This window comes from Colletotrichum gloeosporioides, assembly GCF_011800055.1.
Source record: "Colletotrichum gloeosporioides strain Lc1 chromosome Unknown consensus_32, whole genome shotgun sequence".
In the NCBI taxonomy this organism is placed as follows: Eukaryota; Fungi; Ascomycota; class Sordariomycetes; order Glomerellales; family Glomerellaceae; genus Colletotrichum; species Colletotrichum gloeosporioides.
In genome coordinates, this window is record NW_025544677.1 from 882,151 (window position 1) to 893,529 (window position 11,379).

The 11,379-nt window shown below is 51.7% G+C and overlaps 6 protein-coding genes across 6 annotated transcripts; 4 read left to right on the forward strand and 2 right to left on the reverse strand.

Moving 5' to 3' along the window:
• Positions 1-463: 463 nt before the first annotated feature.
• GCG54_00007316 (uncharacterized protein) lies at positions 464-1,303 on the forward strand (the record flags this gene model as incomplete). Its single annotated transcript, XM_045407298.1, has 3 exons — positions 464-783; positions 836-955; positions 1,120-1,303. 3 exons carry the CDS (start codon positions 464-466, stop codon positions 1,301-1,303), a joined length of 624 nt encoding a protein of 207 aa, XP_045266219.1.
• Positions 1,304-1,780: 477 nt separating this feature from the next.
• On the reverse strand, positions 1,781-2,562 carry GCG54_00007317 (uncharacterized protein; the record flags this gene model as incomplete). The annotated part of the gene is made up of 3 exons (XM_045407299.1): positions 1,781-2,020; positions 2,090-2,138; positions 2,192-2,562. The coding sequence occupies 3 exons, from the start codon at positions 2,560-2,562 to the stop codon at positions 1,781-1,783; spliced, it is 660 nt and encodes a 219-aa protein (XP_045266220.1).
• A 1,281-nt stretch (positions 2,563-3,843) lies between these two features.
• Positions 3,844-4,863, reverse strand: GCG54_00007318 (uncharacterized protein; the record flags this gene model as incomplete). Its single annotated transcript, XM_045407300.1, has 1 exon — positions 3,844-4,863. One exon carries the CDS (start codon positions 4,861-4,863, stop codon positions 3,844-3,846), a length of 1,020 nt encoding a protein of 339 aa, XP_045266221.1.
• A 723-nt stretch (positions 4,864-5,586) lies between these two features.
• Positions 5,587-6,651, forward strand: GCG54_00007319 (uncharacterized protein; the record flags this gene model as incomplete). The annotated part of the gene is made up of 1 exon (XM_045407301.1): positions 5,587-6,651. One exon carries the CDS (start codon positions 5,587-5,589, stop codon positions 6,649-6,651), a length of 1,065 nt encoding a protein of 354 aa, XP_045266222.1.
• Positions 6,652-6,681: 30 nt separating this feature from the next.
• GCG54_00007320 (uncharacterized protein) lies at positions 6,682-6,933 on the forward strand (the record flags this gene model as incomplete). The annotated part of the gene is made up of 2 exons (XM_045407302.1): positions 6,682-6,717; positions 6,790-6,933. 2 exons carry the CDS (start codon positions 6,682-6,684, stop codon positions 6,931-6,933), a joined length of 180 nt encoding a protein of 59 aa, XP_045266223.1.
• A 3,332-nt stretch (positions 6,934-10,265) lies between these two features.
• Positions 10,266-11,377, forward strand: GCG54_00007321 (Tyrosinase ustQ; the record flags this gene model as incomplete). The annotated part of the gene is made up of 3 exons (XM_045407303.1): positions 10,266-10,541; positions 10,606-10,998; positions 11,057-11,377. Coding segments are annotated over 3 exons (990 nt in total), but the record flags the coding sequence as incomplete, so codon positions are not given.
• Positions 11,378-11,379: the final 2 nt, after the last annotated feature.

The window sequence follows — 11,379 nt, forward strand, 5'->3', positions numbered from 1 at the left end:
TTCTCCTTTCGTTTGGGAGGACATGGTTTGGACGCACGGATGGACGGGCATTTTTGGCGTTGTCGGCTGTAGAGTATGATGGGTTCCGGACGGTATCATGATTTGGAGTAATGATGTAGCGTGTAAAACAGAGATATGTGACTAATGCAGAGTCTCGCGCGTGCTCGTGTGCTGCTGAGAGATGAGTTTGGGGTTGGCCTGCTGAGGGGGCGGGGATGAGGTGCTCAGGTGCCAGGAGGTGGTGGTGGTGGTCATGTGGACCAAACGACACCACAACTCACCATCACTGACATGATCGCAGCGCTCAAATACGACTTGCCAGTGTGAAAAATACGTCGAGTCGAAAATCTCTGTTTCGCTTACTGCTCGAATCGAAATCCGGGAAATTGCACGAAACAGGATCACGGCTCCGGACTTTACAACGTCGCCACGGCACACAACAGACGCAGAGAGGTTGGGAGACATGGAAACGGTATCACGGCTCGCCTTGATGGCGATCCTCACGCGCGTCGGCTCGCCAAAGGAGGAGAAGGTGGCGTGGAACGGGTCGAGGGGGTACCTGCCCATCATCACGGTCCAAGACTACGACGAGGAGGCGGCGTTGAGGAGGGTGCGGGTGGACCGCTCCTCCGGCGGCGCTGAGGCGAATGAATGGTGGGGTCTGAGTCTGGCAGATGTCGCCTTTGCGGCGTTGCTGGTGATGCAGTGTGTTTCTGTGGTGTTTGTCGAGGGGTGGGTTGTGTGGATGGGCATGTGTGGGGAGGACTTTGAGGTGTGGGTTTGGTATGTTTAGCATGAGTTGAAGTGAGAGGGAGTGAATGCTGACGTGACATAGGTTGGCCGAGGTTGCGTCGCCGGGGCTGTTGGTCCTCTTCAGCGTCTCGTTTTCGGGGCTGTTGTTGTATGGGGTGAAGGCGCGGACGAGGCTGGCGGATTTGGGGATGCAGGCTGCCGGGTTGGTTATGGCGAGCTTTTGTGGTGTTGTTGTTTGTGCTGGGGGTGTTGGCGGTAAGGGGAGGGGGTTGGTGGGGGTTGTGATTGGGGTTGTCTCGATGTGGTGAGTTCTCTCTCTTGGACGGGTCATCTTGGCGGATGGATGGATGGGCTGACGAGATTTAGGATGCTGTTTTTTGTTGGGTTTTGGGTTGCGGTTTGGAGGTGGTATCGAGAGGATCAGAGGAAGATGCAGGAGAAGAGGGGGAAGGGGGTGCTTAGGGAGAGGGAGAGGGGGTATGGGACTACATCTGGGGGATTGGCTTTGGAGGATGAGAGCTGGGAGGGACTTGTTGGTGAGCTTTCGTGATGGGTTTGAGGCTAGAAATCAGGGAGAGAGAATCGACAAACACTAATCATGAGTAGCCGTACGACTTTTGAAGAACCCACTGATACGAGCACCCGTGGTGAGGTGATTTACGGTTCATATGCGGTACTGTGTCACGGCGGATTTGACAGGCGCTTCAGTTACCATAAGCCAGTATTCAAAACCCTTTTTCGCGAGGATTATGGCGATGATTACTATTCTATATCACTTGGGTCGGGTCACTGCAAAGTAAACGTCTCTGTGTATTATTGTGTTCGTTTCAGGTGTATCTCAATCTTGTCGGGACAAGCAATATGGCTTAAGGAGTTGCACTTTTCTGGGTACCACATACAATATGACGAGGCAAATTCAATGTAGGATTCTTGAACGGCAGATATTCATCTAGGTACAGCCGGGCCAACGGCGATGAAATAGTTGAACGATACTCTCCATTTCTAACCTGGCCTGCCATGATCATATTCACAAAAACTTGAAGAATCGAGACATCTTCAGTCCTCTGGCTGAGATGTTCTGGCCAGAGTTGGAACAATCATCTCCACCGCGAATGACAACGTTCCAGTTGTCAGGATGGAAGGCCTGGCCACTGACGGTCATTGCTTCGCCCTGGTTGGCGTCCAACTTGTCTGTGCAGACGCTCAAGACGCGGCTGGCGCCGTCTGCAATGTCGGCGAAGGAGGTGAGCTCTTTGGGGCTGTTGACCTGGGTTGTTCAGGGATGTCAGATGTGCTCTCAAAGAATCTGCTTTGAGTGGTGGAATTGTCCACTTACGTCGTTGCACCACCAGATTCCGGTCGAGTTTCGGCAGCTCACCCTTCCGCTGTGAGAGATTAGCGGTGCCCTTCTCAGAAGAAGAAACAGTTCAGGGCATACCAATTCGCTGGGCCGGCTCCATTGAGTGGCTTCCCGGGCACAGAGCGAAGGTAGTCAATATCCAGGGTGGCAGCCGAGCGGTTGCCCTCGCGGAAGTTGTGGCAGAGCGTGTTCGACTTGTCGTCAAAGACGGCGCGGTCTTGAAGATTGCGGGTGGCGGCTTTGTGATCCCAATCCGGGTTGATGCTGCGGAGCTGGCCGGAGACCTCCTCCACCGTGCCGCGGAGAACAAGGTTCTTACCGTCTGGACCGGTGATCTCCCATCGCGGGACAAAGACGCCGTAGCCAGGAATGGGAGCCTCCAGAGCTTTGGCACAAGTGTGTGAGGCCCAGAGGGTGAGGAGAAATGCTTGCATGCAGTTCTTCAACATGTTTGTTGTAGGAGATCAAGTAACGTTATGAGAAGTTTTTCTGATAGACTGAGATACTGCCTGATACCATCTACAGACTGTTGGGCTACAGAGAGCTTTTCTAGATATTCAGAGGAGCTTGGTGTTGTATCCGTATCCAGTTTAGATTAATGATTAGGCATCGGACGAAAAGCTAACCTGATGGCTTCATTATGCAAATCGCGAACCCCCTCACCGGGTTGGCATGTTCTCACTGAGGGAGCTTGGGCCCTACACCCTTTCGAAATCTGCCAAGACATGCTGTTCCGCGACTGCCATTCGGTCGTCGTTGTGATGTATGTCCATTTCCTGATAACAGGAAGCTTTGCCGCATTACGGAAAGGAGATTTGTGTAGGCGATGGTAATCACCAGGATGTGACTTCCGTGACTATTTTCGCTTTTAATCACTCAGATATATAGCACACTCAGGTTCGACATTTACGAATCATTTACGATGCGTCGTAGGTTCATGGCGGCTGTTCTTGTTCGAGGTCCGTCCTCTCATTCAACCCCTCATTCCGCATCCGGTCCTCCACACCGACTGCTCGGGTCAACCTCGACAGCCTCATCCATGCGTTGTCAAACTATGAATGAACGTCATGATACCAAAGTGGGCGTGTTGTGGTGTGCACCTTGGGCTTCTTATCACAGTTATGAGAGGTCGGTGGGTGTTTCGAGAACCGGCTTCGTCAACGGTATGACTTCTCGAACGTCCGCCGCAAGCTTCCGGGTCAGCCGCTGGTCACTCATTCGTGGACTTTGTGAAGCCGGTGATGTGCAGCGGTTTCTGTTTGAGATCAGATGCTGTTCATCTAAGGCCGTGCTAGTGTCTGGCGAAACATGATGGGAAATGGAAGATTCTTTAAGATTCTTTGGAAAGTAAGCTCACCAGTATGACTTCCAGGCTAGGCGTCGAGAGGCCTGCGTTGAACAGACTGCCGGATGCGTCGGTTAGTCTTGCTGACGCCAGCATCCACCCAAGGCAGATGATGCGAAGATGCTCGTGGTTGAGGTGACACTGTCGACGGCACAAGCCACGGCGGCATGGTATGAACAATGAACGTGAAGACGACAACAGCGGGGATGGACATAACACCGACATCAGAACGAGTTTTCAATGCAACTAGGTCATATTGTTCGGTTAGCCCGAAGTATCCGGCCGCACATCAAAACTCCTCTATTTCCATGCACTGCTGTGCACCTTATTGACTCCCAACTTACCCAATAGCCAAGTGCTTCTGTGTAGAACTGCGCGCCGACAATCAGCTAGAAAGAAGCTTCCGGTTAGTGTAGAATATGATCAAGAAAATGAGCATTACCAGGGCTCCAATCGCGCAGACAATTATCAAAACCCACAGGCCTAAGTGCATCTGCAACTTGTTCTTAGAACACGCTAAGCGCCCTCCTTCTGCATCGCGATCGGTTCGAGTATAACCTCCCCGAAGGTTTGGGACAAACTCTTCGGCATTCCCATTCAGTTGGGGCGCAGGCTGATCAGGTTGGTCTATAGAAGATGCTTGTTGCTCAGAAGGAAAGGGCACTTGAAGTGAGGGCTCGGGTTGGGGCGCGGGCTGACCAGATAGGTCTGTAGATGATGCTTGTAGCTCAGACGGGAAGGGCATCTGAAGCGAAGGCTCGACTGGATTCACATCGAGAGGACTCAACGATTCCGAGGGGGCAGACCGATCCAAACTTGGCGACCCATCGCAATCCTGTTGCAGATGCTGCTGATCAAGTGCAATGGTTCCCATATCAGCCTCCTGCAATGACTGCAAAGAGCCAGACTGTGAGTCGGGTCCGTTGTAATCCGTCAGTATTGCGGTGTTGATGTTCGCTGTCGAAGGCACGTGGTTCGTTTGAAGACCAAATGGGATCTGGTCATCATACAGTCGCCGGTTCCACTCCTCATTTGTCAAGGGCTCCTCATCCTCGCCCAGTTCGATGATGGGGTTTTCACAACCGCACATGGCCCAAATACTCCCTGGGCGGCAGTTGTGCACCATCTTCCAGTGGAGGTAGTCCATTCGACCCTCATCGCCCGAGTGCTCTAAGGCGAAGCTAGAAAATTGCGCTCGCTCATGTGAGTAAGGGTCATATTCCGGTAGGGGCTGCTTGGAAACTTCTTCGATGGCGGCAGAGAGAGACAGGTTGGCAATCCGGAGGGTTTTTCGGTAGACCGCTTTCTCGCCATATTCGGAGGAAGAGGTGTTGACTCGAAGAGAAGGGCCACGCTTAGCTGGTGCCGTGGCCGGGACGTAAGTATGAGAGGCTGGAAAAGACATGTTGCTTACCTTTTGTGGAAATCGGATACTTAATTCTGATATGGTATTTCTAAGGCTGAGAGGTTCTTTCGGTTGTGATTCACTTAGTTGCTGGTGTTGTCTTACTGTGATGCTGGAAACCCAACATGAGAAGGTCCGGTCTAGCCCCGGGCTTAAGTGTCTCTCCGAGAATAAGTTGACAATTCTTTTGTTCGCAGAATTAACGACCGAAAATAAGCTGTTGCGATTCATAAGGACTGTCGTAATGTCATTCACTCAATAAATCAGTAGGTCTGCTGATTATTCCAAGGCTGGTGCCATGTTCTGAATCACTCAAAGGAGCGAACCAGAACAAACATCTCGCCGACTGAAAGATTCATCTTTTCCTGCACAAACGATTCAATACAATGGTAGAGATGTCAGAGTGGTATGTTTGCGCTGGCTTGTTCAACAGTACATACACAGTATATTGCCAATGATAGCATTTCGGCGCATGTAGTACCATTGGCCTTTTCGCCATTTCGACTCGGAGCCAAAAGTAGCTCCCGATGCGATTCGCGATTCCGGTCCTGTGACCAATGGCGTTTTCTGTTAGTAATGGCTCTTCCCTGACCGGCTCCGCTGCATGTCGTTTGACCGCGCCCTTCAGACCTATTTCCATGGATGATTGAAGCACATAATACACCTCTCAAGCTTCGAAACGAGACTCAAAATCAAATTCAGGCACTCGCGAAAGATAGAAAAATGGCCTGTCCCTTGCGAACATATCCTCTTCGGCAGCCAAAGAATCACAAACCTCCGATTCCCCGCTGGCAGCTGGTCCTGCCCGCCGGTGTCGAGCGGCTTTTCACGGCTTACATCGGCGTACAGCCGCACTCCAGCGACAATGACATCGAGCAAGTCAACGCAGCTGTTCAAGCTTGGCTTGATGAAGACGAAGACCCACCACTGGCAAAAGAGCAATTCAACTATCTGGATGGCGATGACTTGCCGGGTGCAAGTATTTGGGTCTGTTACTGGAACGATGAAGCGAGAGGCAAGCGCAGCTTGCAGCGACTCAGTCTCCCCTCAATACACTCCAGCCTGCCCGAGAATGTACGGAAGAATGTCGGGGTATGGACCGAAAGTTTCCTGACACCGATTTCTCGACTGGAAACAAACTACTCTGGTCTCGATTACCTCCCTGGGTTGGCGAAATTGCCCGGAACCAAGACGGCGGAACATGAGTTAACTGCGTACTGGGGCGCTGCGAGAGACCGCATTCCTGAATCTGCGCACGACCTCTTCGAGCAAGACGATGCAGCTCATGGTAGCAGGCCAGAAACGGCACCGCAGGGACTTGGAAAACACCTGGTTGGGACAAACTATGACCACATGGTACACATCCGATCTGGACAATTCTGGGAGAACTGTGGCCCTGAAGAGACCGAATCCTATGAGAATAACCTGGAGCCAACTTTGAGGAATGGTTTGGCTTATTTATGGGACAACCGCAATGATGGCGGAGCGATGGGGTTGAGGTATCTTGGCAACCGTGACGAAGCAGGCCGTACGAAGAAAGAAACATGTGGCGCTGGGTTCTTCACGAGCTTGCAAACCCTGGAGGAGTGGGCCAAGAAACACAAGTCCCATCTCGCGATCTACCTCGGGGCCATCAAGCACGCGAAGACATTCGGTAATGAGAGGAAGTTCCGGACGTGGCATGAGGTATCGGTACTGAAGAAAGGCGAGGCTTCGTTTGAGTACGTCAACTGCCTACCTACTACTGGGGTAATTAGGTTCATCTCTTTGGATGATGTATCGAGGTAGTGGTAGTTCCACGGAGATAGGGAAAACATCATGGTTCTCGACTCTAAGCCTACAGATGATGGCTCGGTGAGACGTGAAGCTCGGATGTGTTTGCCGCGGGCGGCATGCGGACATTTCTATATATACCGCAGGCCCTAGATCTGTACCGGTGTCACGGGTCTTCCCCCGGTGGTTGTCCGATATCCCGAAGATCGTCTCGGCCGCCGCTCTGAAGTCCCCGCTGATGTGGAAATTTCAGCGGAAATACCGTTAGAGTCCATGTCGCTTGGCACTCCCACTTGACGATGGACGACTCACCGGAGCCAGCCACTCCCGAAGTGGAGCAGACGCGCAGGCCGATCGACTCGTTTTTATCCATAAAAAGAACCATGTCTTTGTTGCCCAGAACAACAATTGCCGATTACCCTGTGTTCTTGGCTATGAAGGACGTGCTGTCAACCAACATGCTACGAGCAGTGGCGTTCCAAGAAAGTCCTTCAAAGGACGCTGATCAAGCTCTAGTGTTGGATCGATCATTTTTAGCGTGTCCGTAATTGTTGTATCAAATCAACCCTAATTACTTCACAGTCTTCAAGAAATGACCACGCGAAAAAACGTTTTACACTGCGCATTAAAATCATTGCTGTCCCACTGGTCTCGCCTCACAACCAACGACGACGCCGTCACAAATCCATACCGCAGGATCCAGTCTCTGATTTCATAGACCGAATTATCCGCAATTCTAACCTACAATCGCATCCCATTCACTACAAAGCCTTCCAGTTTTGATCAACGATGTGGCAGTCGAAGCCGGAGCAAGAACCGGCTACAAGACATAAGAGGTGCTCCAATGCCTGAGAGGTTGTCCGCGACAGTACAAGCGTAGTTTGCAAATGGATTCACCTCATCGGGGATGGGCACCTCCACCACATTCCCTTCGAGTAAAAGTGCCCCCTTGTCAGGCGCCTTGGCATATTTGTGGATGTCGTCATAGACAGAGATGCACGGATACGACTGGTGAACGAAAGTGCCGAGAAGTGCCTGGTTGTGGTCGTAGAGAGTTGCTAATGCTAGTAGCCATGTTGGCCGTGACCCAAGCTAGCTAACTCCTGCCGGGCCTCAAACTCAACATCGTCGATGGACAGGATCTGGTGAGGTCCTCTTTGGGACTGTCGATAATTTGTTCTCCCGAATCCCACGCCCGTGTAGGTCATTGTAGGCCATGTGGTGATGCTTTGCTTTCGGCGAGTTCAGGGCATCTTTGATCGTCTTTGTAGTAGAACATGCAGTACCCCATGACCGCCATAATACGAACACTGGAGGCAACCGTTTTCCCTTTACTACTGACAACGTTCTCTGCGAGGAAGATGATACTGACGTCAATTCACTTGAATACCCGGACCAAAGCCTACCATTAGAAGAGAGTCGCCGAACTAGGATGGAAAGTTCCGGCTGCTAATGAATATAACTTTGAGAGCCTGCAAGATAAGAGGTCGTATGCTGGGCAGGTTGTAGTTCATGCTCAATCTTAAGAACTGCCTACACCTTGCAGCCAGAAGAGCTTTTGACTTGGGCTACGAGTAACTACCGCAGAGTATTGTCTTCGAATATCGGCAAGTCAAAGAAGGGTTTTAGCTGATTACCACCTAGAAGCACATCTTGAGGGATGTGGCGCTCTCACAGACTCCAGAAAGCTTCGGCCCACGTCAGCGCGCAAACCAGCAACACGAAGATTCTTAAGATGGCTCATTCTGGTCATGCTACATCTTGCATGGCAAAGAGACATAAAATTTGATGAAGTAAGGAAAATACAAGCCAGGTTTGAATTTAAGTGGCTTAGCCGTCGAAGCCTGGGGAAGAGCTGAGTCTAGTTTAGTGGCCGTCGGACTTGCCGAAAACACCAAGGATGCAGCAGCGGCTTCAACGACCTCAGCCAAAGAACGGCATCTAGAGTTGCCGCAAAGAACAATACGGACAGGTGGAATGCTCGGAAGTCCAGAAGCTTCGGGATGCGGTGGGAGCCGCTAACAAAATGCCGATGGGAGGCAAAGTTGTGGCTTGACCCAGCTTCAGGGTCCCAGTCTGAAAGCATGTCGTGAATAAACAAACGTATCCTAGGAAGAATAAGTAGATTCCAGCCATCTGGTGTCACGGAGTACGTATTCCTGCTTGTAACTATGCTATTCCAAGACTACGCAGTTGTGAGATACACAGGGATGCCTTCTCCATACGTGTAAGAAAACTTGCTCAGCCACATGCAACCAAGCGAAAGTTAATTGACAACGTCGTCTGGGAATGGCTCGCCCGTCAGCGACATCAGTAAGCAAATAAAAAGAATAGCAATCAGGTTTCTTGTCAATGAAGATGCCCAAGCGCACTCGTTGTTTATCAAATGGCAGCCGCACGCAACTTTCGTTCGCCTGTGTGGCTTCAACCCAGGGTCACTGATCGTCAAGAGTTCAGGCCTGGAACGCTCCATTCTTCGGTTTCCCGGGGTAAGCTGGTTGACCCTCCGTGCAGCCAATGTAACTCCACAGCCTGCCTACTTACGCGTAGAACATGTTCAGTGTCAGAGCGTTGGCAGCCAGTATCCAGTGCGCGCAGATCCCAAAGATGAGATGATCTGGAAGTCTGCATCGAATCATCCTTCTACTGCACAGCTAAGCTTCCAGCTTTGTGGTTTGCCAAGACTGCCGGTTCATTTTGACTACTAATCCCAGTAGATGGACCTGAATGGAGGCACCAATGACAGACTTGGCGCTGCAAGCTGAAGCGAATGCCACCTCGGGCTAGCCGCTCGCCGGATGTCACCAAACCAATTTCTTTATTCACAGATTGCTCGATTTTTGAGGCATTAAGCTGGAGGCAGGAGACTAAAGGCCCTCATCCGGGGTTAAGAGACATCGTTGCTGCTGGTAGACCCCATGCTTACTCAAGTTCCAACTGACGCGGCTTGTGGACTTTGCAACACTGTCCCAACTGCCGTGCATTGACAACAGGGACCGGATTGGATAGCCTGCTGTTTACCTGAACCAACTCTTCGGGAGCCGCTCAGGAGCTGTTCAGGAGCCGAGATCCCCCACAGAAGAATACGGTATCGCGCATGCCACGATGTCACCGGTCGGAGCCGAAGAGACGTAATCGCCTTCACCGCAACCCAGGCCAATGGCTGCCAAAGAGCCCTTCTCCCATATACCAAGGCTATACGTTACGTGTGTCTGTGGAGAGTTTTGTTTCTATTCTGGGTCTTAGTCAGGGGAAGCTTTAAGCATGGGAGCCTCATCCCACATGTCTCTGTGGTGTTGACTCCGCTTAAAAGGGGAAACGGGACGGGAAGTGGGCTACAAACGCCGGTTCGTCCCAATGAAGCCGGGGTGACGCGGTTTGCCAAGCGAGGCGCATTGGCCGATTGCGCAGCAGCAGCAGTAATCTCCCATGTTGAACATCACGATTTGGGCAATGAGGAACATCGTGCAGTAGCCTGGTCTAAGTCAGCGAAAATCTTATAAGTTGTGTCTGTTCGCCATGGAGTTCAGGCGTTTCTCTCTTCACCACCATCAGCTTCTTGGCTTCAACTCGAGTATCTCACTTCGCTCTTTCCTTTTCAGTCGTTTCTTAGTCTTTTGCTTCTTTAGAACTTGGCCAAAATGACTGTTACTCTCCGCTCTTTATTCACTGTCCTCGCGACGTGTGGCCTCGCGGCCGCCGCAGCTTCGTGGAACACGACCTGCACGACAAAGACGCAGCGCAAGGCATGGAACAACATGACAGATACCGAGAAGTCGGCGTACATCAACGCAGAACTCTGCTTGATGAACACCACCGCCAAGACCGACATTGAGGGTGCTATCAACCGCTGGGACGAGCTCGACTGGGCCCACATTGTTCAGTCCAACGTTATCCACAACACTGTAAGGCCTTGTCAAAACATGAGCTTTGATTGAACAAGGAAATCTAATCAGATAATCAACGCAGGGATCTTTCCTCCCCTGGCACCGCTACTTTATGCGTGTCCACGAGTACTTGCTTCAGTCTGAGTGCGGCTACGAGGGTGGCCAGCCGTACTGGAACGAGGTCCTCGACATGGATGCCCTGAACCAGTCTGTTGTCTTTGATCCCGACACTGGTTTTGGTGGTGAGGGCGGCGACTGCGTTACCGACGGCCCCTTCGTCAACCTGACGCTTCACATCAACTCCACCTCCAACTACGCCAACGACTGCCTGACTCGCTCCTTCAACTCCAATGGCTTCCAGACCGGCCAGCAACAGTACATCGACGAGTGCTTCGCCTCCGAGAACTACACTGCGGCGTTCGAGTGCTACCAAGTCAACCCCCATACCGCTGGCCACTCTGCTGTTGGTGGCACCGTAAGCTTGACCTTGCCCACATCCATTTGTTTACTGATAACTAACGCCGTTCCGACAGATGCTTGATGTTGTCGGTAGCCCCGGTGACCCGCTCTTCTTCCTTCACCACACAAACTTGGACCGTCTCTGGTGGGAGTGGCAGCAGGCTAATCTCACTACCCGCTTGACCGATATGGGTGGTCGCAACATTCCCCTGGATAGCTACCTCGAGCAAAACGGCATGGAATACCCCAGCGCTTCTATCCTCGACTATGACGGTGACTCTGGCAACGAGACTACCCTCAACCACAACTTGTGGATGGTTGGTATCATGCCCAACGCTACGATTGCCGAAGTCATGGATCTGGGTAGCGATGTGATGTGCGCCGAGTACGTCTAAGT